The sequence below is a fragment of the Atractosteus spatula genome, chromosome 1 (assembly GCF_055471065.1).
Source record: "Atractosteus spatula isolate fAtrSpa1 chromosome 1, fAtrSpa1.hap1, whole genome shotgun sequence".
NCBI classification, from domain to species: Eukaryota; Metazoa; Chordata; class Actinopteri; order Semionotiformes; family Lepisosteidae; genus Atractosteus; species Atractosteus spatula.
This window is the reverse complement of record NC_142706.1, coordinates 51,292,189-51,319,882: the sequence shown is the minus strand read 5'-3', so window position 1 is coordinate 51,319,882 and position 27,694 is coordinate 51,292,189. Positions and strand designations below refer to the sequence as shown.

Here is a 27,694-nt window from a genome sequence, read left to right as displayed (position 1 = left end):
AACAGCTTGTTGCAGAATTGCCAAGAACCTTGTCAGCAGCATGACTGATGAGAATTATTCTGCATGTTAACCAAATAGCAAAGTTCAGTTTCACTAACTCAGCGGGCGCTGCATGGTGAGTGGATGTTTGTCAGTCTCACCTTTCTGTTTATGTTGAGCATATAAAATGACCATGATCACCAACACATTTTCTTTCAGTTTTACTTTGAATTTCGGAGCCCTTTATTAGCATGACAAGGTTATACAAGTATTGGCAAAGTTTCAACAACAATTACAACAGAACAGTTCAAAGCTCAACAGTATTAAATAGGTTGTACAAAATATAGAATAAGTTTATTACAGTTCTTTTATATTTACATACATTTACAAAGGAAAGTTACAGTATTTATGGTTCCTGCATGTTGTTGCTTGATCTGCAGTCTTGTTTGACTGTAGTAGACAGCTCCCTTTTCTGGATGGGAATTTCAGATTGGGCTTACAAGTGACTGTCTCTGGGTTCCCACAATATAACTTTTCCCACTACGCTACAGGCTTGCTAAGCATTCTTTCAATGCTCCCTTTTCAAAGAACTCTTTGGTTTCTTCTCAACCTAATCGACGCAACACGGTTCTTTTTCAGAATAAATCTGCCAGACCAGTTGGACATATATATTTCAGCGCTCTTATCTCTAACTGCTTTCAGGCTTTTCCCCCTCCAGTTTATTGACTGCACAGGTCCACTGTACCATCTTTCATTAGTTTTATCAAGCATAACAACATTTGGAATCACCTGTATGTGTTTTAGCCAGTCCTCAGTTTGATGTTTATCAATTTTTTCTTTTTGACTTTAAATTAAAACCGAAATGCCTATTACACATGGCCATACATTTTTACTTCTGTTTCATCACACAAATTGTTGTACGGTACTTTTTTGCATTTATACATTTTAAATTCATTTTGTGTTTTGTACAGATATAGTTTATAATTTTTCATGCTTTCTACTAAATGAAATTTCCTGTCACACAATTGTTCTGCATTTGTGTTCCACTGCATTTGTTCTGTGTTGCAGTGTTTATTTTGAGTGTGAGCTTTTTTTACCCTTTGTGGAACATGTTCTACCCATTATTTCCTCTTGCAATGTTTTGATTTTATTTAATAGAAATAAAACTTTAACAGATCTGGGGTGAGTTTGTAGCGCTAAGAACATCGTAAACTCGATCTTAAAATCTATCGTTAATTTACGAGTGTTTCCCAAAATCCATCATAACTAAAGTAGCACGTTAAATCCTTCATAATCTACATGCTCCCCGACCCACTCGTTAATCACTAAGTGCTTCTTAAACTGGCAACCTCTTGCACCAACCTTAGCGACAGAGATCGCCAGACAAAGCACATTCAATTCACATCATGACAATTCTCGGGAAATTTAGAATACTAAGATTTTATATTAAGGATTTTGATATTTTGTTGTACCATGTAAGAGGACATTTGGAAAAAGAACATTGATTTATACAGTAATGAATTTATTAGTCATCCTGGGTAAATTTCAAAGGGTCCAATAATACTCCCTCTTTCAGTACTTTTGAGGTGAAGTTTAAATTCCATAAAGAACATGAAAAATGCTAAAGCAAGGAAAACATTTAATATATGTAAAAATATAACTTAGTTACATATTTACCTCATTACCACTGCCAGTTAATTATTTTTTTGTTTTCTTTCTTTTATCTGTATTTTTTCCTCTACTTGTATTTGTATGGAAGGGGTGAGGGCATATGCCCAGAATATCCCAATCTGTTACAATACATTTAATTTTTAAAAAATGCTAAGTTTTATACTTGACTAGATGATATGATTTTCATGATGAAATGCAATAATGAATTAAGTTAAATCATTGGGCCTAATATTTATTTAGATTTAAAGTTTGAATACTGTTTTATGTTCTGTCGTGGTTGTTGATGGTAAAGCTTAGACCTACTTGTTTTTAATTTGATTATACTGTACTGTAGGTCCTGTATTTGTTGAGTGACACATGCCAAGCTTGGTAGTTGATTTTTCCAGATGTCATGTTAATAAGACCTATTAACATGGAGTTCCAATACACCCAATAACAGCAGTATTGTCTCATGAAACACTGTGATTCTTAACAATGGCAGTGTGCCAAAAAATCTTGCTTTAAATCAAAGACCTTGTGCAGGACGCATACACTGTCCACACAGTCAATTTTGGTTGTCTTTTACAGCATGTCAGTCATTTATTTACTTTTCTCTTAGAAACAAGTAGTGTCCCATTTTGTGCCTATCTATACGCTTTCGCTTAATTGGTTGTTAAATTATGATGTCATGTTTACTTCATATTCCTTTTCACAACCTTATTTCATCCCACTGAAGGACCAAAACCGAAACCATATAATGAAAGTATTGTCAATTGATTGTTTTTCAATCGACTTGTGATGCTTTTTTGCCAAGCGACATCAGGGGCGGGGTTAACATAGAAGTACTTTATACTCGCTCGTGAAATGACCGATTAAGAGAGGCTTTGGAAAAACGCATGAAAAATTATGCGTATATGCATCATAATGTTGCTCGTTAGTCTCTAAGATTCATCGTTTTCGGGAAACTCACCCAAGATCTAATGTTTATCACTCTTGTTGAAGATTGTTTCTTCTAGGCAAATTACAGGTCATTAATAATAATAAAAAACTTATATACTTTTATACGGCACCTTTAAAGGTGGATTCTCAAAGCGCTTTACAGAATGACAACAATAATATAAAAAAATACACAAGATATACACAATGAGAGGAGACAGTAGATGGGGGGTACTGAATACAGTAGGGGCAGAGGGGTTTAGAGAAGGTGACTCTCTGATATTCTTAGGGATAGTTCCAGAGTTTGGGGGCATAACACTCATAGTGTAGATGGGCTTCAGGGACAGTTAGGAGACCAGAATTAGAAGAGCGAAGGTTGCGGGATGGGAAGTAGGGCGATAATAGATCAGACAGGTACTGAGGTGCTAAGCCATGCAGAGCCTTATAGGCGAGCATGAGGATTTTGAAGTCGACAGGAAGCCATTGCAAGGATTTCAGGATAGGAGTAATGTGATCACTTGCACTAGATCTGGTCAGGATTCTGGCTGGTGAAATTCGGACATACTGGAGTTTGTTTAATGTGGATTTAGAAACCCCCGTAGTGCAATACAGTAGTCAATTTGGGAGAAGACAAATCTGTTGATCAGCTTTTCAACTGAGCCAGACGCATCCAGACCTGGGTAAACGCCTGGCTCCGTTATGGTTTTAGTTTCTGCTCTTGTTCTTGTTCCCGTTCCTGTGCCCACTGCAGGTCCCGACCCGGTTCTGGATTTTAATCGGCTGTCCCGGACGGATCGCCTGGCCTTGGACTTTTGCCCTGTTTTTGGATTTCCCGTTTGACTCATCCCTGGATCGTCTTCCTCGGCCACACCTCCCCCAACCACCAGCACTCCATGGACACACCCCCTGTTTTCATCCCTGTATCCTGCATGCCTTTTTCCCAGTGTTTCCTCACTCTACCTTGGATTGTGTCATCTGCACAGGGTCCAGAAAGAACTCTCCCTGACAGAGTGACAGTCTGAAAAAGAATCTCACCATTAAACCATTTTCTTTGTTCTAAACATTTTGTTGGAGTTTCAAAAGTTAATGCCATGCAACTTTTAGACAAAATAAATTCAAAATTTCTTTTAAAACCAAATGTTTTATACAAATTTCTCTACAAATCTTGCTTCAATAGTATTACAAACTATTTTGCAAGCAGTTTATTAGCTTAAGTAACGTGTGGCAAAATGTATATGAAACATTTACATATACCAGTATTTTAGATAAGATTTTATTGTCCCCTGAGGGAATTTTTCTAATAGCTGTAAAGAGTATTCAAATTCTATGTACAAAAACAACATACAATAATTTCTCACACAGATATATCAATAAATATAAGCAACTAAAAAATTCTCAACTAGTCATATTATATCCTATTGAATGCAAATGTTGCAAAAATGTCTGAAACTTGGAGAGAAATGCTTCTGCTGTCTTCTCTTCATATTCTTCACATCGTTTACAGTGCAAAAAAATCTAGGAAATGAGATAAAATAATTACTCTCCTGCTCTTGACATTGAATTTTTTCATATACTGTCTACCCATTAAATCCTTCTGTTAAACTGTCTTATCATGCTGTTATGCAAACAAAACCAATAACATTTCTCTATTCACAATAATAAGAAAAATAATATTGTAATTTAGAATGTTACTTCAACAGCATAAAATGACATGCCACCTAAAATTATATTTGATGTACTGAACTTGCTACATTTGACATCAAATCTGTGTTTCAAATAAATAAAGTGCTTTTTTCTGTAACATTTGATTGATTGATTTTTTCAAAATAAAACTTTTGTCATCCAAAAAGTTGAAACACAACAATCAGCCAGTTAAAATGTTCATGCACTCTTGTGGTGTGGCAAAATCACTCTGGAGAACGAACAGACAGTTAAGACAAACTGACAATCCATACATACAGTATGACTTCTCTCCATAAATAATCTGTGGCCTCTTGTGGCTGTACATTTTTCTCTGTTTTTAAGATGCCTTGCTTTTTAACATAATTTGTATTAAATCGCCAAATTCAAATGATTTCAGTCTACAGATTTTACAAATCTAACTATGACTAGAATGATTCAAATTCCCCACAGTAAGTCTGTTTGGGTAGGAGTTGTAGATCAATCGAAGACACAAATTGCTTAATGTTGTTTAGCCATTTTGCCTTTAAGAACATCAAGACAGTCCAGCAGCAGGGCAAATCATCCCATTTAATAGCCCAAGTATTATGTCTGGAGGTCAAATTGCCTAGACAACTAGCTGAAATGATGCATTGTTAATTGTATGTTAATATAGCCTGTGCTCTGAATTTGGCACAAGTCTTCAGAAAGATTAGAAGACTGAAATGTTTTTTAAATCAGCAATGTGTTTTTCAGAGAGTAGTCAAGTATGTACAAAATTTGATTTTTACTCAAGGAATCCTGTATCCTGCCACAAATAATAACTCTCCAAAACTTTCACAAACCCCTGTAGATATTTCTTAAGTACCGCAGATGTGATGTACCTGTGAAGAGTCTGTTTCTGTCCCCAAATTCTTCAGATCATTTGTGATCTATACAAGTAGGAAATAGAAAAAATCCATTGCTATTTTATACGGAGATTCAAGACCATACAACATGGTTTACATTTTAGCAACTTAAAAAAGCTAGTTTTAAAAATTACTTTAACTGGTTACCACAGCATTTTGTTGGAATCTATAGTTTTGTTTTATCCGAGTGTAATTTATATACCTAAGTCATGCATGTAGCCCTCAACAGGACCCACCCCACCTCCAGCTTTGCATTGATCCCCTGGTTAACATCTGTCTGTATCCCAGTCCTAACTTCCTTGTTCTAGGCCCAGGCTGTTGGCCCACAGCCAAGTAGGTTAAGCCAAAGTTTTACATGCCTGACTGCTCAAGAAACTTTTCCAATTGCATATTAAACTAAACAAACCCAATAAGCAGCAAAGCCTGTAATACATTAACTCATTCACTTCCTAACTAGCAACTCTATAAAAGTCTGTGTATATTTACATTTCACTGTTTGTCCTTTTTATTTTTACTACACATTCTTCAGACAGTTTTACATGTTCCAAAATATTATATAAATAATATAATATAATGTTACAGCTTAGCGTGACTAAGAAGTGTCTCTTAGATTTTAGATAAAATTTATGAAACTTGGAAGAGTAAACACTTCTAGAGTAGCTTCAAAGCCAAAGGAGGATGTTTGCTGAGGTCTGGAGGGTCCCTTGTGCAGAAACAATTGTAAAGTTTACCTTAGGATATCTAGATAAGCTGATGATTGTCAAGAAGCAATACAGAAACAGACAATACAAGATCACATTAAAGGGACAGAGTAAGAGAGAAGAGAACAGACAAGAGGCAGTGAAGAAGGAGAGGAGAGACAAGAGTCCGACGGAGTTGGAACTTGAAGCTTGCGCCAGGCAAGAGCCTCTACTTCATGATCATCCAAATAAATCTGGACTAGAGCTAAGTATCTGAACCTTACTAAAGAGAAGGCTTGCTATTCTGTGTTTTTAGGGAACGTGGGTTTCCTGGGTAAAATATACCTCAGTTAGAAATGTCTTCCCTGCTAAGGGTGCATTTGTATGGAAAGGGATATACTGAAGGCTCCCATTTCTTTTGTGGCATCCAGGGTGCACAAAGAAAGATTTAACTGCAGGTTACATTGCATTTAGTTAGAAGGCAGCTCATCTCTTATGTGGGCTCTGTAGGCATTATGGGTTTAATGCTTAGTAGCAGTCTGGGTGATCAGAATGTTAGGCCTCTGAAACGCCTTGTTTGTACATAGTGTAACTTGTGTGTTGTATGTTTTGTTGTGCATAGTGTAATCTCTGTCTTGTGTCACTGTAATAAATATTTGTTTAACCAAGGGTGCCTGAATTATTACTCCTCTCATCAAAGCTATGCCAGAGAACAAAGAATTCATGAGCCTCTAATTATACCAGCCGCTTGGGTATATTGCTAGAAATGACTTACAAGTTGGGTGTTATGAATAATTATTTCACTTATTGACTAAACCGCTTGGTCAATTCCTGATGTTCACCATTTACGTATCCCCCATCTGTAACAATAGACAAACTGAAGATCTAGATTTATCTATAAATAATGAAGAATTTCTCAAGTAATTAAACTATAGTACAATGGGACATTCGTAAGGGTCTGGGGCAGAGAACTGTACTGAAATACATAAATTCACATATAAACAAGTGCACCCCTATGTTGTACATGCCATTGTGTGTCTCAGTGTTGGTCTTTCAGGTCGATACGTCTATTCTGACCAAATTATCCTATTCTCCTCCCCACATGTCAACTGAGTTGGATGCTGCATCACTGCAATGGATCACGAATACAGCTATTGTTTAGGAGAATTTGCTGGTCTACAGAGATCTTCATGGAGTACTGGCACAGGATGGAAGATTTAATACTCCCAATTTAGTACTTTTTTTAGAATTGTATAACCTAGCATGCCCAGAGGGGCTGGGCAGCCAGTTGACCTTGGACCCCTAGAGGTTTTTTTTCTCCTTACAGAGAAGTTTTTGGTTCCTCTTTTCCGTTGTCTTCTGGCTTTTTCTTTTTCTGTATTGTACTGTCATGTATTGTCACACAGCTTCGTTAAGTGCCTTGGGGCAACCTTGTTGTGAAAGGCACTATATAAAAATAAACTGAATGTTCCTAGTCTGTTAGTTAGCAAATTTGAAAGTTGCACTTAATAACCTTCAGCTCTGTTTCATTCCCCTCTGCTCTTCCCCAGTCTCTTCCCTGCTCATTCCCCAGTTGCCAGATCGAATCTTGAATAAATTACAGTAATTTGCTAATGTTAAATCTGCAGTGTTGATAACCTACTGTATATAATGTTTTAAGAAAAAAAACTCACCTTTTTCTTTGCATGTTCCAAAAAAGTCTGCAAGGAGTGCACAGATTCGTAGTCTTGATCAAGTTCAAACATAATAACCTCCATCTCCAAAATATAACACTCGAACAATGCATTTGTGCAGTCAGTCTAAAAAATAAATCCCAACAGTGGATCAATGTGGTTTCATCTGCGTTAAAATATTATACGTTAACAGCCTTTTTAATTTTGTTATTCAGATTTTCCACAGAAGACTAATGATTGTCTAAAAGCAGTTATGTGAAGCAGTTTGAAAATTAATATTAATGACTTGGGTATTTCCTCAAGAATATGAAAAACACAAATAATTTCATTCCAATAATAATTACAATATATGTCAGAAGTTCATAATGCACTCATTTATAATAAGTAAACTGCAAATCTTTTCTCTCTAAATTACAAAACATAAGCATTTTAAATCACACTATGGCTTATTAATGCTCTTTCTACTTACATCATAATCTTCAGGAGTGTACAAAACACAACCAGCACTCTGGAGAAAAGAATACACATTAAAGCTTTGAACATGAATAAAATAATACATTTTTTGAGTTAGACAGTGGGCCCCTCACAACTCTAGATATGACATGCAGAGGCATACAGAACACATCTCAGGAGCAAAAAGCTTGTGGGACAGCAAGTGGCACAGAGATTAGCACTGCTGCTTGGCAGTGCTGGGACTCTGGGTTCAATTCCCCACCTGGTGGTTTGTAAGTTCTTCCTGTAGTTCATGTGGGTTTCCTACAGGTACTCTGGTTTCCACTCACAGTCCAAGGACATGCTGGTAGGTTAATTGGCTTCTGGGAATATTGGCCCTGGTGTGAGTGTGTGTGTCTATGTGTCTGCCTGGCGATGGACTGGTGTCCACAGTATATCCTGCCCCTTGCTCCCCCACGACCCTGAATTGGATGAAGTGGTTAGAAAATGGATGCCCATTTAGAAAATGTCAATTAAAAAATAGGGTGCAGAAAAGTGACTGTCCCCATTATGAGTCACGATGCTATACGTTGCTTCACACTTAAATTGTTGAAGGAACTAAAAAAATCTTATTTTGTTCCAGAAATGAAATAATATTGTGAGAACAAAATTTAACATTCAACATTCAAAAAGACAGTGCTTTTTCACATAACTTCAATAATGAATAGTTATACCCCAACATTAGAGTTACCACCATGCACCAAATCGCTGATCCAATTGATCAAGGTGTGATCACTAACTTTAAATGCATGAACATTGCTTCAGACAAATTACCCTGAAGTAAAGCGATTTGGTGGTTTTCGACCAGACCATAATTTGGAAGGAGCTGGTGAAGATATCTATTTCTATTTATTGTTTTTATGGGTTATAGGTATTGTTTTTACGCAAAAAAAAAACATTATTAATTATTAATTCCCTATGGATATTAATTACCCCCAAGTCATTTTGCTATAAGTTGTATTATTGGACTTACAACAGGACCCTCTCTACTGTAGTTGGGAAGATGCAGGTCTAACACATACCCAGCCTAACTTATGGTTCCTAACTTGAATGTATCCAATAATTCTTATGGGAAAAGCCTCTTACTTTTATGGCCCCACACCCTCCAATATTTATGGAGAAATGAAAAAAAAATCCACTTTATTTGTTGTTTCACCATAAGCCATTACCTCCTGGACCCTAACCCTAATGTATATCAGGGAACCCTGTACTATACTCTGCGACACAATGGAAATAGCCCAACTGTGCAGCATCAAAACGGTATAATCATACGGTTTCAGTATTTCGGTCAAACCCCAAATAATTAAGACAGAACAGAGGGGTGATTTGAATTAGTTTACTTTCCTAGCTTAGCTCATCCTTTCTGAAAGAACAACAACCCCGCCGTGAGGATGAGACTGAGGCAATCCCCAAAAGGAAATGGGACAACATAACACTTCAGCAGAATTCTTCAGTTCCAAAGTTTGAAAGAACAGATAAAAGAGCAGATCCAATGAAGAAAAGGGGATAAGAAAGGGCCAATGGCAGATTTAATATGATTTAGAATGCAACATTGTATCAGAGAAATTTTACAAACCATTCCAGAAGAACGGACTGACACCATTCCAGGTAGGAAGCCAGTGAACAAGGAATGGCACCTGTCATTGCCAATGCCTGGGTTACGACCTGGACACCTGAAGGAGTGCGGGCTGCAATATGGGCCTATGGGTAGTAATGGCTGTGGACGAGAAGCCTGCACCTAGTGGAGTCTGAAGCCGTGGGACTGCAGGAGGAGGAGAAGGTATCAACAGCTGGGTGGGCTCTCACAAGACAGCAGAAAGAGGTGGAGTGAGGAAGGAAAAAGAGATAAAACCAGGCAAAATGTTACAGGGGCCAAAGGCACAGTGAATTTTACACTATGAAGAAGGGATAGAAAAGAATCCAGAAAGAGGCAAGGAACAGATGAGATAAGGACTGTGCGAATGGAGAAGGTAGTTGGAGATATAGGGTTGAATGGGGGGGATGGCCCTGAGGGTGTGGTAACGCTGGTGCTCTGTGGAGGGAGAATGCACGTCATCAGGACAGGTGGAGGAAGAAGACAGAAAGGCTTGATAACCCAGGTGAGCAGGTTTCGATGGCATGAAGAAAGATCGTACTGGAGAATAGACGTTTGGAATGAAAGATGGATTCAACAAGTTGTGTCACTTCCTGAGATAGTGGGAGTGCTGAGATGACTTTCATATGAGGAGGCAGGAGAAGGAAAAAAGGAAGACAACTGCGAGGGCAAGAGCTAAATGTGGTATCCTGTAAAATGAAACGTTGGGTAAACGTGAATCAAGGTATTTAAACTGTACAGGGTCCAATCCACCCAAACTAATTTATCTCCATCTACAACCTTTTCTTGAAGTGTAAAAAGTACAGAAACCCAATTTACTAGAAACAGTCTCAGAGTCTACAAACACACACTTTCATGGCAGCTTCTGTACAATTACAGGTGAAATGAACAAACTCCAGGATGCATTCAAATGGAGCTAGTATAGTTTGGTTCTTGTAACATCCTTGTCCCATGAATGGAAATGTCACAATGTTCTTTGAAGTTACCTCAGAAATATGCAACATGCAACACTGTTACAATTGGGAATGTGGTGAATATGAGCTGATTTTTTTTTTGCTTGTTCTATAGGAATTGTCTAGCCCCCTTATATGTGCTTCGATTCCATGTTGGGCTATTCACTTTCACGAATTCACTTTACCAACCCCTCCCTCAATACTTTAGAGCAACAATTATTATCCACAATGTCATATATGACTTTTAACTGAACATGGCCACTTGATACTGCAGAATCCATGGTCTAAATGCGATAGTTTTTTATTATATAATAGTTAGTTATATAACTGCCTTTTAAAAAGATATATATGGTAGATAATGCTGAGCAGAAGGCACTGATCCTGGTCTTGGAGGCCTGATATATCCTCAGGGCATGAATCTGAGAGTCTGGGAGAAGATGTAAAACATGCCCAAACAAGCCACAAATTAGATGACTGAGGTTATGAAGAGTCCAGCCAGACTGAAAACTCATAGACACACCAGGCCTCCAATGAGACTTGCATCTTGGCTTATATCTTTGGATGATATGCTTGTTTAGTCTTATAATTTAATGTTCAACATTCTGTTGAACCATTGTAAACCTTGGCCAATAGTCTAATATTCTTTAAGTTTACTTAAATATACCTGAAGTGCTGTGAATGGCATAAAATGTTTACGGGAAATATTACTGGCATCACCATATGTTTGTACAACTAGAACACATGAAGAAAGTATGTTTCTGCTGTATGTAAACTGGTCAGCTCTAAATGCAGTATAAAATTCCTTGAACATTCTTGCAATTAGTATTTCTATAAACAGAGGGGCAGTTCTAATAGGTGGATCAAAAAAATACTTTTATTTTTTTCTAACCTAAACCTAAACTTAAATGCTTTCCCACTGCCCTTCTGTGATCCAAGGGTATGTCTAAAGCATTACGGGTCCTACAGAGTTGATGCTGAAATATGGTTTCCTATTTTGTCATATTACAAGGAGAAGAATCAAAATTACTATATGCTCATAAGCTTTATTCAAGTTATGTGCACTTTAAGTCACTTACTTTCAACAAGCTTAGATTGCTCTCCAGACATGTCTGCATTTCCCTTAAAGCTTGATCTAAGGCTTCAGTAGTGGGCATGTTGGCATACACACAACTACAGAAAAGAAAAAGAAAACAAAAGTGCATTAAGCACTGCACTGCATACCAGTTCTCTAAAGACATGACAGCTGAGTATTAAAAATATAGATCTGTCAGATATGTAAGCTATGCCTACAAGATGTCTGACCCTGGAAAGGTGGACGGCCATAGGTATCTCAAGTGCCTCTACCAGAGAGGCCTTTCCATGGAGTGCACAGAGCTCAATGGCTTCTGTCGTGAACCAACTCTGACAAGGGGCAGCATGAGGGTCAGGATTTCAGCGACTCAGTGACAAGTGTATCAAGTCTTATGTCTTGTTTGCTTGCTGGCACTACTGTACAGGTATATTGTAGCTTCCTGACAGCTTGAAAACATGCTGTCGTCATTCCTCCTTTGGTTTTAGTACACAAGCACTTCAAAAGCTCTGCAATGCGGAGAGCAGAAGAGGCTGAGGGCAAAGAGTTCATTCCTTTTCATTGCAATCTCTAAATTCTGCAATATCTTTGCATCCTTTTACAGGTTAGTGCATCCACTTTTTATAATATGCAAAGATCTTAGTAATCAAAGGATTACTGATAAAGAATTTCCAGTATTGACCCGAGCCCCTCAGTGGGATTTGTTTGAAAAGAGTGGCTTTCATACCTGAACAATGTTGTCCTCAACTTCTTACTGCTACAAAGTAGTTATTGTAAAAGAGAACAGAACAGACATATCTTTTCACATTTGTGAAGATATCTGTGAATCTAGGAGCTGCAGAAGAATGAACTGTTGCTTATCCCAACCTTTCTGTGATACCTTCTACTGACATACTGAGAGCCATTAAAAAAGGAACAAAGTAGTACTTGGAACTAATTTTAATGGTTTAAACCAGTTTAATGCCACTCAGTATATGTACTATTTTAAAAGAAGAGTATATGAATAATCTGGTTATTTAACAATCTTATATTTTGAAAACAGAGAAGCTTGGCATACTTTGACCTATTACCATTATTTATGAACAATCTGGCCTTCACACAGGATCGCATGCGCTCACAGGTCCTTTGCCAGCACTCACAGGTGATATTCTTTTACTAACACTGCCCGCAAAATCAGGCGAAATAGAACACCTCTCTTCTTTTAAGATCTCTTTTACGCTCAGAAGGGGATGCTGGTCTGCGGCTCTGAGCTTTACCTGTTGGGTCTAGCTGCCCCGCATTTGTGTGTCTCGACCAAGGGAGCAGAAACCCCACAGCTGTATTCTACATCCTCCCCCCTTGAGAACTTCACAGGAACTTTGCCAACCTTAAAATGAAGAGGGACAGCCAAGCCTCACTGGTGAGAGGGCAGCCCAGGAAAAGGTGGAAGCAGCAGTAGATGTAAACGTGACTCACTTGGCTTTTCTGAAAGAGAACAATTTAAACACTAAGACCTTTGAAAGCGACATAGCGTTACCTTGACAAAATACACATTCAGAAAATTGACCAAATACGATTGTGGCACTATTCCAGAACAAAAGAAGAAAAAAAAATGCAAAAAAGCATGAGTGTGTTCCGATTTGAGAGCTAGTCTGATAGAAGAAATGGATGCCTAAAAGGATTGATTCAAGAGGGAAGCTACAGGACATCTGCCTGTGGACTGCAAAGGAACAAGTAGAGATTAATTCTATTCTTTGTGGAATAACCTAGTCCAAATACCAGTAGAAAGAAGAAACAATGTTTTGGTATTTCCTTACTTGGAAATGTCATGTATTTTGTCCTTCTACTTTTCAGCATGCAAGCTACCATGGACTGAAGTTCTTGTCAGAATGGGATTAAACACTGTTTAAAACTGTTGTCAAAACCTAATTTAAAAGCACAAATCTTAATTTAAACACAAAACTGTAAATATTTTTTTCTGAAAATATATTAATAGGCATGTTAAGACTGTTATTTTGATCAGGACTGTCTCAAATTACCTCACCATTTTTTACTTGGCTTGAAGGCTCTGTGCCATCTTACTCCTTACGCTAAATCAGTTTTCTGCCAGTGAGGACCTTTGAATGTACACTGACCTAGCACTCCTCTGAGACTCCTTCTTGTTTTTAAGTGAGTTTTGAAATCAAATGAAGCTTATTTCTAACCTGTCTCTAAAATATTGCTTATATACCGGCCACCAAAGCAGTTCTATTGTTATGAAAGTCTGCAGGTCAGTTGCCATCCCTGGTGCCTGTTTTTACAATACAACATTTTCACACTGCATGTATGTTGACTCTCATTCATTGTTCTTCTTCAGCAATGGTACAGGTTTTTATGGTCTCCTCAATTAATTTTGTTTAATAATGCATATGAATGTGCCCACCAATGACAAGAGACACAGTGCATCTTGTTATCACCTCTCGTTGGCCTGTTAGTCACCTGAATGTCCTTGTAGTGCACATTTTGGATCAAGTAAACATTACTTTTGCTCTGGAGATTCCTATATTTACACACAAGTGTACTATTACATTTTGCAATATTAAGTTCTATTAATCCGCGAAAATTCTTCTTCCAGTGCCCTCAACTGACAAGTCCTAAGGATTCAATAATGCTTCACAATGGTATCCCTTTAAAATTTTAGATTGTTAGACAACAGAAAATAAAGTCCTATTTACAAATCATTCACATTGGTACAAACAGCTTCATAGATCTTAACTTTATCACAAATGGATGCACACTGGCTTATCTGTTTACATTTCTTTCAAGTAACACTAGCAATTCTAACATAATGCACTGGCCAGCTAACTCAAGAATGTAATCCTAAAACTCATTTCTCATTTCTTATATACTGTACAGTGAAGAACAGTACGTTTGAAGTGTCAATGGATGAATCTGAAATTGTTCCCTCGATGTTTGTAGCACAGGGTCTGTTAGGGGCTGTTTTTGTTTCGTTACAAGCTCACTGATCTGCAGTTACATTATTTGAGCAATTTTAATCTGAGGCTGATACAGGCAGCTCTTGACAAGGTTACCGATGATGTGCTGATGACTGTAGACTCCAGCATTTTTTATCAGTTCTTGTCCTGCTGGACCTCACTGCTGCCCTAAATACTGTTGATCATACTACATCTTTGCTGAATGACTTATTGGTTTTTATGGACCAGATTTGCCATGGTTTAATTTTTTTTTCATTATATCATTAACTCAAAAAAACAATCTTCTCAAATTCAACATTGTTCCTCCCCTGCAAAATTGGTCACATATGGCATGGATTTCAATATTGACCCATTGGATGAGATTTCTTTGTAGGTATGGCATCAGTCATCACTTCTAACCAAATGAAGTCTAACTTGATGTCTAACTTTCTAACCTGACACACAAATGTAAATTTGCACAAAAGCTCCTGTTATTCACACAACATCTGCTATCTTTGTTCACTGCTCAGATCACGGTAAAAACGAATGCAATAAATTATTTTTTTCATCTGGCCTGAAAAACAGAACTCTTTCAAACTGGGTGTCCTGATCAACTTCACAACTGTGACAACTTTAGTAAGTCCTGAAATCAGTGCAAGTACTCAAGTCAGGAATCCTGGAGTCACCTTGGATCCAGACTTTGCAACTCAAGCTAATTTTTGCAGTGTTGTTGCAGTGCCTTTTTTTAATCTTCATAACATTGCTCTTATCTGTTCACATCTCTTCCAGCCTAATGCAGGACAGGTAATGCATGCTTTTGTCTTTTTATGTTTGATGTTTTTAATGAATAACTTACTAGAGTATCCAAACATTCTCAACAAGTTGCAGCACGTACAACTGCTCAAATCTTAACCCAAACCAAAATACATAAGCTTTTCCCTCCTTTTTAACCTCCCTTGTACCAACTACCTCTGGATTTCATAATAACATTCAAAAACTAGCTCGGCTTTAAGGACTTGAATGCTTTAGCTCAGTGGTTCTCAAACTGTGGTACGCGTACCGGCAGTGGTACGTGGAGTGCCGCCAGGTGGTACGCCAAATGACCCTGGAACTGTGTCGTGTGCGCTGAAAAATCGGGATGGGTTTTCATATTTTGTATTTTAATACGTGTCGAATACGCAGCCTACGTACTACGATACAGTGCGCGCTAATACTTCAGTGGACACAAGAGATACTCTGTAATTCTATACCACTCTATAGGAATGCGTGCTACGGATGCAAGTGACCAATTGTATTTAAAAAAAGCTACTGTATCTCCAGCAAATAGGGAGAAAGGAGAATGTGCGTGATTTTGGAACAATGCCAACGTTGTAAACATAGGAATGCATAGAAATACGTGCTACGAACGCTGGTAATCTTGTGAGCACAGGAAAGCGTGATAGATAACAGAAAAATATTTAAGAACTGTTCTAAGTTAATTTGAGAAAAATACACCGAGCGTCTCTGTGTTTCGCTCCCATGCTCATGAAATAAAAACTTTAAATAAATACGGAAATAAAAATGGAAACACGGAAAAATGCAAGCTTGCGGATTGCGAAAGCAGGTAAACTACACTATTTTTGAAGAACCTTATTTACCGTTGGCAAAAGAGCTGACACGTATTATGTGTAGAGAAAAAGCTGCTAAACAGCTCGACCTGCTGCCCCCCTCCCCCTGAAAGACACAGTCACTCATAGAATTATTGAAATGAAGGATTATATCAAAAGTACACTGATAGAGCGCGTTAAGATGAGCAGATGTTTTTCACTGCAATTAGATGAGTCTGTAGTCGATTTGGCCAATTTGCTCGTTTACGTTAGATACGAGTTTGAGGGCATGTCCCATGAGGACTTTCTGTTCTGTAAACCGCTACCAACAGGAACTACAGGAGAGCACAAATTTCAACTTCTGGATGAATTTCTCGAAGAGAATGGCATCAACTGGAAAAAATGTGTCGGAGTATATACAGATGGTGCTAGAGCGATGACAAGCCGACATAACGGTGTAGTTGCACGAATTAGATAGGTTGCTCCAAAAATTAATGTACGCATTACAACATCCACCGCGAGACCTTTGCCGTCAGGAAAATGCCTGACGATTTAATATCTGTTAGACTCTGTTGTGAATTGTATCAAGGCTCAAAGAATGAATTCACATCTGCTTTGCTCAACTAAACAGGCTCACCCCTCTCACTGAAATGGTGCTTTTTTATTAGTTGTTGTTAATGTTTTTTTTCTGTAAAACACTTTGAGAAGCCACCTTTAAAGGTGCTATATCAAATACAGTTTATTATTATAATATTTATTATATGTATGTGTGAGTGTGTGTGTGTGCACGCGCGCTCATGTTGGTCATTGAGAATTTCCGGGGTTCCTATGAGATGATGACTTGTAGGTGGTACTTGGATGCTTTGGTTGGATTAGGGGTGGTACTTGGTCCAAAAAGTTTGAGAACCACTGCTTTAGCTGATTCACATCAGTGAATTTTTAAAATACCCAACACACTGTTTGTGGTTTGTGTTCCTTGGACTTTGACCTACTGTACTTTTACTTCCCAAGAAAAGACTCCAAATCCTAATAAAAATTAGTGGGTCATTCAGAACAGCAGCTGCAAATCGTGTTGTGTTTATTCACTAACTTTTCATTCAGTTTCACTTCCTGTCATCAGTTACTATTTTGCTCCCCGTCTTGTATTATTGTACAATAATGGGATAACATGTGAAATCTAGGGCTCAGAGACCAGTGAACAGGCACATGCTTATCCAGGTATTAATTCCTGCACACTGCTGAAAGGCAAGCAACACAGATGTACAACCTGTGTTGTGTCCACTCATGGCCACATACACCACCAGTCTGTGACTTTCATCATAGACTTTTTTTTCTGTTACAAAAAAAGGTCTACCACACAGCCTGTCTGCTCAATAAAACAACTGTGCAACTAACTGGGATTTTGGCGTTTTCTCTCATCACTCATCGTTCTCATGTTTTTTTTTATGCATTATCCTTATGCTTACTGTGTATCATAACGAGCAGAGTCCAGATAAAGTGTGAAACAGGAACTAATAGTACTGAATTATGGACACGAGCTCTGCTGACCTGTATGTGACATGAAATGACCTTGACGTGATCAGTGAAATGCAACTCGTTTTATCTGTCGCAAGCAGGACTTGGTTTTTATCTGTTGGCCCCATAAGGCAGTGGCAGCCAATGTGTGTTAAATTAATACAAAATGATGACATTTAACAAATATCACAAGTTGGACTCAAAGAATTAGGACAGCATTTAGATGCTCAGACAGCAGAGTTTTAAAATGCAATAACCTTTCCCATGCAATACAGGAAGAAACTTTACAAAGCATTGCATATATCAGTTACTGATTTCAATTGCATTATTAAAGGGTTGCCTCAACAACATCATTCCATTTTCAGCAAAGCAATTGGCCTCACTGTGCCTACAGTTAGACAGAAAGGTTCACAGGAAACAAAAAAGTACCCGTTGACACATGGAAAAAGTCATAATAAGGTATTGGATATATAGGCTACTGTGCAAGATGGGTTGGATAGGCAACTTCTCATTTACCATTTACAAAATTTCTTTTTTTTTGTTCAAAGGAAAAGCTTATTTACAAAACCCACTGCTGTATAACTTATCCATAGTGCCTTGTGTTTAGTATCTGCACTTGTCTGAGAAGGCAGCTATCAAACATGTACAATTCTTCCACATGCCAACACATGTGTAAATAACTGTGAAATGCATGCTGGTAGCTGGCCATCTCTTTTATCCTCCAAGTGTCTACATTGAACAATACCTTAACCTTTGTGAGTCATTTCATCTTCTACTACTAACAGCTCAATTTTTTTACATTGATAAAAAAGGAGATATGAAAATGAGCCCCAGGAAGATGGATACAGCAGAACAATCACTGCAAACATTTTGCTTGTTTAACACTAGACTTGGAAATAATGGAAGTTGTCTGTGATTGCAACACAATAAGTATTCATTTGAGTATAAGGAAATGGAATAGGTTCTTAGGTATTTAAAAACAAATACTAGGGTGATTATTTACTACAGAATAAATAGGGATTTCAATATCCTATTAATTCTCTCTTCACTACAAAATTTAAAATGAAAGCAAGTAAAAAATCAAAACGCAAGTAGCTATAAACAGTCTTCTGCAAATATATATATATAGCTCAAATTAAAAGCAGACCGGTGGTTAATGGTTTGAACTTCAAGGAACTGACCTCTGAAATTTTTTATTTGTTGATGTATACTCAAATAGAAGCAGTCTGTCTTTCCTTTCTGTAGAGAAAGTGGACAAATGCCATTGTTTCAACAGCTAATAATTCTGTATAGGAGATCAAGTTGAAAAAGAGCAAATATTGCAGTTACATGTTAACTATCCTTGCTTTCAAATAAATAAAACATTTTGCTAACAGATATGTTTATCAAAAGACCAATCCTTGTGAATCCTTAAATGGTTTAGGATAACCGCTGATAATATTAATTAGCCGCATGGAGAAGGCTGGCTGACTTGTACAAATCCAGACTAGGTGGGGCCCATAAACTGACACCTTTTTCTCTTACTGTGCCAGTACCAGCACAGGTACAGACCAGTAGTTTTGGTCTATTCATGCCTCGCAGGCACTGTGCACTTATCCTCTTAAAGTAGTTTATGACCATGACAGATCTATACTACACTACTACATTACTCATCACCAATCAAATAGAGGCCTGGAGGGAGGGAGGGAGGCCTGGAGAGGGCAAATGAGCTGAATCTTTTCTTTAACAGATTCGATACAGGGCCCACTGACCAATCACCTTACAGGCCTTCACCCCAGACACCCTCTTCATGTCCTCAGTCACCCCATCATGAGATCCCTCCTACTCCTACTCCATCTCCCCCTGCCCTCCTCGGCGTATCCATCACAGCTGACCAGGTCAAAAGGGAGTTTAGGAGACTCCATGCAGCGAAGGCAGCGGGTCCTGACGGTGTCGGCTCCAGGGTGCTAAAGATCTGCGCGGACAAACTGGGTTCAGTGCTGCAGTATATCTTCAACCTGAGCCTGGGATTAGAAAGGGTTCTGGTGCTCTGGAAGACATCTTGCCTGGTGCCAGTACCCAAAAAGGGGCACCCCAAAGTCTTGAATGACTACAGACCAGTGGCATTGACATCACACCTAATGAAAACTCTGGAAAGGCTTGTAGTGGATCACCTCAGAACCCTGGTGAGTACAGCACTGGACCCCCTGCAGTTCGCCTACCGGTCTCACTTGGGAGTGGAGGATGCAGTCATCTATCTGCTATACAGAGCTAACTCTCATCTGGAGAAAATGGGGAGCATTGTGAGAGTTATGTTCTTTGACTTCTCCAGTGCCTTTAACACCATCCATCCACCTTTACTGAGAGATAAGCTGAGGGCAACACAGGTGGACACTCCCCTGGTGTCCTGGATTATAGACTATCTGACCTGCAGGCCACAGTATGTACGGCTACAGAGCTGTGAGTCTGAACAGGTTGTTAGCAGTACTGGGGCTCCACAGAGGACTGTCCTTGCTCCATTCCTATTCACTTTTTACACCTCTGACTTCAGGTACAACTCTGAGGCATGTCATCTGCAGAAGTTTTCAGATGACTCTGCAATTGTGGGGTGTATTAGTGAGGGGAGGGAGGAGGAATATAGGAGCTTGATTACCAACTTTGTGGAGTGGTGTCATCTTAACCATCTCCAGCTAAACACCAGCAAGACTAAAGAAATGATCTTGGACTTTCAAAGGAATAAGTCTCCGCTGAACCCTGTTTCCATCCAGGGTGAGGACATAGAGGGGGTGCAGTCTTACAATATTTAGGGGTACACCTGGATGATAAGCTGGAATGGTCTGGTGACACTGACGCCCTGTACAACAAAGGTTGTAGAGCCGACTCTATTTCCATAGGAGGCTCAGGTCCTTTGGTGTGTGGAACACTGCTACACATTTTTTTTTATGAATCGGTGGTGGCAGCAGCCATCTTCTATGCTGTTGTGTGCTGGGGCAGCAGCATCATGACAAGAGATGCAAATAGGCTCAATAAACTCATCAAGAAGGCTGGCTCTGTGTTGGGGTTGAGCCTTGACCCCCTGGAGGTGATGGCTGAGATGAGAATGCTGACCAAGCTCACAGCCATCATGAACAACACCTTTCATCCGCTTCATGGGACTGTTACTCGGCAGCGGAGCACTTTTAGCAACAGACTGCTCCAGCTGCGGTGTTCAAGGGAACGTTTCCACATGTCTTTCCTCCCGGCGGCTGTCAGGGTGTATAACGCTGCCCTAGGCTAGGACTGTTAGCCCTTCATTTGCTCATCTATGGACAGCATGTTGCTCCATAATACTTTTTGGACAATCAATCTGTATAAACCTATGCACGTATTCTATTGTTTTTACAGTGACTATGATCATCATATGTTGCACACACCTATGTATTTATTTTATATCATTTTTCATCTATTCTGATGTCTGTTTTTGCTTGTCTTGGGCTGGACTGCTGTAACACATCAATTTCCCTTCAGGATCAATAAAGTCTTATCTATCTAAATGATTTGGTTTGCAAAGTAATAGTGAATGCAATATTAATAAATTCCTTTCATGAAGGAAAGAAGATTCTGAATGTAGCAAAAAAATGTACAAGACTCACAGTTTGAAACTTGTCAGACGCCAATAAAAAAAAAATGGACAAATGAAAAACTCCTGGATTTATTTTTGGTCTAAATGTTAAGTCTTCATATTCCTTCAACAGCATCCACATTTATTTTCACAGGCAAAAATCATTAACTACAAAGTGAGGTACTTTAGCCATTACTGCCATGTACAGTACCTCTCATCTGATCCCCATCCATCAAAAAGCAGTCTTGTGGACTGTGAACAAGTTGTAGGCTTCAGGACATAATCTATTGAAAATGCAAGAACAGAAGATGAAGCCACTCCCACAACAAATATGTTCTTTTAAATTTTTAGCACAACAGACAATGAGTTTGACTAATCTGTAGCATTAAACTTTTGGAGAGCATGGTGAGTACTGCTGTGTTTACAGACGTAATTTCAAAGCATCAGTGACGCGCATCAAAACAAAATGCCACACTGACAATGATAAGCGGAAATAAGTGAATCAATCACTCACATCGTACATTAAGAAACCCTCATCAACATCCTAAAGTTGTCACAAAGGCAGAAGTTCTGTTTTGTTGCTTTGTTGTGGAGTACAGCCTGTTAGCCACTATCAGATTTTCCCAAATCATACAGCAGGTCACAATCAAGACATCCAAGTTAATACAAATTTAACAAAAGAGCATCACCACAGTGTTGACAGAACCAGTTATAGAGAGCTGTAAAACTGGTCCATAGGCCACTATAATGGTAGAATCAACCAATCATAACGAAGACAGGTGGTCATTCTAGCCAATGAATTTGAAAAGGACGGAGCCGCCAGTAGGATTCCCGACATACCTGTTTCCAGCACTTGGGGAAGAGCAGCCAGCTTTGACAGCTGGGATGAAACTCAAAGGCAGATCCTTAACTCACTCAACACTCAACTTGCCAACACCGATCAGCGTACTGAAATTTTTAGGACAGCTTTGAAAAAAGATCCGTTTTGAGTCAGGTCAACATGCACAGATGACTTAGGTTCTCATTTCACCTCTGACAGCCATGATCACACTGATCTCTCCATCCGCGTTCTCAAAGTAGGGTTTCTTAACTCCTATAGTAGAACAACATCAGAAACTAAAATTATCCTGAAACGTGGCTCACACCATCCCCCTTCTCTCAACGACAGACTTGTGTTCTTCTAATTCTCTCTATTCATGTGTAGGTTTCGTTTCACACCTCTCTCGATCTTGCACCACTTGATCGGCCGTTCTGCCTCTCCCCTGCTCCCACCTCCTCCTCCATACTGGCTTTTGTTTTCTCATGCTATATTATCTTTGCTGACTGCCCTATCTTTCTTACACCCGAAGAAGGCTCCACAGCTGAAACGTTGCGTTTTCTTTCTTCTTTACAGCATGAAATAAACCTATTACTTGTTCCTTTGAAGTCCAAAGTTCCTTTGATACATGAAAGAAATACATAAACCCTCTACATACCTTAATTACTCACTTGAAAATTTATAAGCATATGCCTTTCCTTGGAGAGTTTGAATAAACGGAAAAATTTACATTTTTCGATTATCAAAACAAACTGATTCCATTAGTCTCACCCCTTGTACACAACAGGGAAATGATTTGGCACAAGGCATTTATTGCTAAAGACGGTTGAAACCTCAAAATTAAAAACGTATCATCACAGTAACAACAACAAATCAAAAGTTCTTACAAGATCCATACACACTTTACACAATGTCTCTAAATTGCAAATGTTTATGCTACTGAGTGACACCCTCAGCCAGCTGCACCTGAAGCTCACATTGACACCACCAAAAACAGCAGAAAACCACTGCTAAAACACTACAAATCAGTCAACGATATCACAGCACATACCTCCAAAAACAACACTACCTCACTTACTGGGAAACACACACAAAACACAACACAAACTGGAATACTTCACACCCAGACAATACACACTATCTGGGTATCTGACCAGGTTAAGAAACAGCATAGAGAAACAGACCCTGATGAAGTACAGGCTTAGTGACCATAACCTGGACATACAAACTGGACACAAGCAGACCTGGCTGTCCAGGGGGGACAGGCTCACTGAACACAGCCTGGAAATAGAAACTGGACTAAGCCAGCAGATCTGGCTGCCTAGAGAGGACAGGCTCAGTGACCACAGCCTAGACATATCAACAGCAAGGAAAAGCAGAAATACAGCTGCACTTTCTCCTACACAGTAAAAATTCCAGAATTCCCACACATGCAGGAATCATAACAGCTACAGTACCAACCCTATGAGGGAGGCAACTCAATAGATCTGATATCCCATAACCATTTATCAGAGCTTGAGGAACAGTGAGCCTCACACATAATATACAGTAATACTGTTCTAAATGTTATTGCTTTGGCAACATTGCAATTCATTGGCCATACCAATAATGTGTTTGAATTTGATATGCAAACAAAGTATGCTAGGGAGAGGAATTCAGAGGTTCATTCTCTAGGTTTTCCATTTGGATGCAGTTTTATCATCCCCATTTTGCACAGCAAGGAAAATAAGATGTACTTTCCTAAACATGAAAACACCAACCATTTTTCTCTTTTTAACTGCAACTACATTTACAGCTAATGTTATAATTTCATATTTTGCATCAGCACTTTTAAACCTAAAACAACAATCTTTGTGATAACTGCTACTCAAACTATCACTCAGTAGACATGATTCTAAAATAAGAAACTACCAGCATTTTTGTTATTTTATGAAACAAAAAATACAGTACCACTACAGTTTCCAATTTTGGATAGATCAGTCTTCACTATTCCTAAAGCACATAGCCTTCTTTTTCCAGTCAGTAATCAAGAATTGTCTTGAGTCAATCACCAACCACAAGGTACTCTTTTTCAAGCCAATCAAACACAAGAAGCTACAAACCTAAGGTTCCGTTTTGAATTTGGTACAAAACTGATAAACACTATCACATTTCTGCAGAAAATTGCTTCCTTAAGTAACCACCTTCGATATATAATGTTACGACCCCAAATGTCTAGGGGTAAAGGGGTGTAACATTTAGGATAATTCTTTTGGAAGCAGATGGGTTTTGGTGAGGGACTAGGAAGCGTGATAACAAGGGTAAGGAACTAGATTGGTGCCTAAAGAAAAAATAAACAAAATGGAGCTGGCTAGGACAGTGAGGGAAAGCTAATCTGACTACAAAAGAAAACCCGAAACACACGGTCTTCGGCGTCTTCAACACCCTAGCTAACTTGCGCTGACTACCCAAAACTATACAAGACAAATGGCACTCACCCGTACTAAACAAGTGTACTAATACAAAATCAACTAAGTGTGTAAGTGTACCCAACAACCTAAACTAACCTTATATACAAAAGTTCACACAAAAACACAAGTGAACCAGGAATACAAATAAGGGAAAACAAGAGTAATCAACAGGAGCAGGGTACAAAAGAACACAAAAGTTGAACATGTAACACTTTAGGGCAAGGTAATGGCAAAACAAGGATGAACACACAAACAAACGAAAGTACAAAGAAACTAACAAAACAACAACAAAACAACAAAGCTGAAGCTATACGAAACACACACACACACACACACACACACACACACACACACACACACACCAACAAACGAAGCTGAAGCAATAACCAGAAGCGAAGTGAAGCAATAACCAAAACCAAACGGGACCAAAGTCAAACAAAGGCCTCTCCTTGCTGAAAACCTCCATGTTATATGCTGAATAAGATGTGTTCTGATTGGCTGAGAGCTAATTGATGATGACATCATACTGAAAGTGTGGTGTAATGGTGGGCCAATGGGGACAATGGGGAAGGGAGAACAATCAAGAGTCAGCAGTGTGGAACATAAAAAAAGACACACAAACCACACACTGGGACGTAACACCCCCACCCATAAAAACAAACATCTAATGTTTGGACAAAGCAGAAACAAAACCAATCAAACAATAGGCTAGACTCTACTAATTTTATTTTTGTTCAAATTGACCACCTGGCACACAAAAGTGAACAACCATAGCACCTTACTGACAAGTGAGATCTTTAATTAACTACGATCCTATCTTGACCAACTACCCGTCCTTTAAGGGCTGAAAAGCAAAAGAAGAAATGTGAATGGATTTCCGAACTCAGCAGCTTTTTTGTAATGTATGTGACCTGACTACAAAGCCTCAGGCCAGAGATCATTTCCCACTTTTCCAAGCTCAGCACTGGAACGGAACCTTACACATATTAGATAAACATACATATAAAAAACACAGCAAACATAATGTCGGCATTACTTCAACATAATGCTTCCGATTACACCAGACACAAGGAGAATGCAGACTAAATATTTTAAATGTGTTGCAAGACATCTTATTACATTATGATGACAATCAGGATTACTAATTGGTATACCAATATTCTGCATGTGGAGCACTTGAAGTTTAACTCCGACGACTCCACTACATGATTTAACCATCCGTGCTACTGTATGACAATTCATTTACAGATAAAGTTAAAATAGGACAGCTGAAATCAACCTTGTATCCACAAGTTACTGTAAAAATTAGTGTAGAATATAAACCTGAAGCTTTATGGAGTTAAAACGACGTTTCGTGTATAATCACATTTCTAACTCATCAGTTACTCTGCACCATCTTCGCCCTACCATCACCTCATTCCTCATGAAAGAGGAGTCCGACAGCCTCACGTTAAGCCAATAAAAGCAAACCATGCAGATGTAACGTTTGTGGTGTGGCCTACTGGTTGTGCTTCAAGAGCTGATTCTGCGGATTTGAAAAACTAAAACGGGAAAAGAGGTCTCGTGCCGGAGACATCACTTCCCTATCTGTATTTGTTGTTTTTATATGAACTGTTTTCAGATCGAAAAGAAAGGAAAAATCGTTACTGAAATCCAGCATCGTATGGGATTCAATCCTCACACTACTGAAGCCACAATTCCAGTCACGCCACTGCTCCACTCCGTCTTCATTAGGGTTGAAACGAACTAGTGAAAACGGATCCAAAGGGTCTGTCGGCACCGGTAACAGTCTGAGGCCAGCGACTGGAAGCACCCCATTCATACCTTAGGACAACACCGCTTCGGTACTGACTCCCTGTCTGCAGGGGTTAATTGCAATGTTTTACCACAGGTTAACTAAAGTCTGCTTAAAAAGTATAACAATGATAATATCCATCTATTTTCTAATCGTCTTATCCAGTACAGGGTCGCGGGGTTACCGGTGCCCCTCGGTGACATCAACATGTGATTTTGAAAACCAGGCGCATGAATTGGACTTAACCTCCTCAAGTCATTTACACTTAAAAAAAAATCAAACTCCGTGTAAGCACAGGGACTGTTTGTAAACAGCTTAAACAGTAGTTTCACTTCCATATCCATCTCTGAAAGGGAAAACACATCTAAGACCCCTTCAAAGCGCAACTGCGTCTCTGTGATGTCTGCCTTCTCTTGTAAACAATTCTCGTGCCAAACCTTAGACATTATTACGTTTTCGCTAATGTGCGGCATCGATCATGCTAGTTTTCTAATACTATTAGTAATAGTCGTAATAGTATTACGGAAAAGAACAATGCACTAGTACTTTTGGTACTATCATAGCTTTATGTCTACGAGTCAAGTTTGCATTTGGCTCACTGCCTTCTGTCGCTGTACCTTGCCATTAAAGCAATACTATCTATGTGTAGCTGATGACTGCAGTTTTACGTTTTACAGTACTGTGAAGGGTATCCCCTCCTGATAATTACATAAATTAGTGTGCGTAAAAAAGGCGAATGTAAGTCTTTGTCTTGATCTCCAGCAGCTGAATGTGCTGCTCATTATTAATAATACCGTGTAAAATACTGATAACTTTAACTATCGGTCTCGCAACCGCGAAAACTCCGACAGATAAATGGCTTGACCATCTCAAAATTATAAGCACCAAAATACTGGAAGAACAACTTTACATTCTCAGTCCTTATTATGTGGGTATATTACATAATTGCTTGGTAGATACAGTACAGTACTTACAGTAACTTCATCTAACATTGACAATTTTAATTTCCTCAGTTCATGCACTTAAATTAGACAGACACTGGAATTATTACAACTAGTCTGTGCAAAGAACTGAAACGTAACTCTTATTCAAAGCAATAACAATGGTATTTTACCTTTACCGAGGAATTCCGGTGCAGAATGAAACATTTAATGACAGTGAGAAAGAACAGTATCAAAAAAGCGCTCATCCGACCAGTTATTCACCTCGTCGCAACCGAGCCAGGCGACGACAGTTTGCATGCGAATTTGTCGTTCACCAACATTATCATCTGTGGCAAAATAGGTTAGCTAATTCTTGTCATGTAAAAAAAAACCCATTAAATTTTATAATAATAGTAACTTTCCCGTTAACACGTTGTGCGTCTTTCAACCTTTCAAAAGCCTCCAGTCCTAAACACCTTCCGGGTCTGTCGCTGAACTGAGT

At 38.8% G+C, this 27,694-nt stretch overlaps 1 protein-coding gene across 2 annotated transcripts; it reads right to left on the bottom strand.

The window, feature by feature from the left end:
• Window positions 1-187: 187 nt before the first annotated feature.
• il15 (interleukin 15) lies at window positions 188-27,694 on the bottom strand. Of its 2 annotated transcripts, none has more exons than XM_088911724.1 (7): window positions 27,384-27,694; window positions 12,960-13,057; window positions 11,601-11,694; window positions 7,955-7,993; window positions 7,486-7,611; window positions 5,109-5,156; window positions 188-4,080 (listed from the first exon to the last, which is right to left on the bottom strand). In XM_088911724.1, the coding sequence occupies exons 1-7, from the start codon at window positions 27,456-27,458 to the stop codon at window positions 3,961-3,963; spliced, it is 600 nt and encodes a 199-aa protein (XP_088767850.1). In that variant the 5' UTR covers window positions 27,459-27,694; the 3' UTR covers window positions 188-3,960. The 2 variants fall into 2 exon arrangements, with proteins under 2 accessions (XP_088767850.1, XP_088767858.1); XM_088911732.1 differs by having other exon boundaries at window positions 27,475-27,635.

Coding starts and splice junctions, on each gene's coding strand:
- il15 (XM_088911724.1), bottom strand. CDS start 27,458: ATGAGCGCTTTTTTGATACTGTTCTTTCTCACTGTCATTAAATGTTTC. Junction 13,058..27,383: donor ACCGGAATTCCTCGGTAAAG/GTAAAATACCAT, acceptor GTTCTCTTTCAG/AAAAGCCAAGTGAGTCACGT. Junction 7,612..7,954: donor ACACTCCTGAAGATTATGAT/GTAAGTAGAAAG, acceptor TTTATTTTTTAG/ACTGACTGCACAAATGCATT.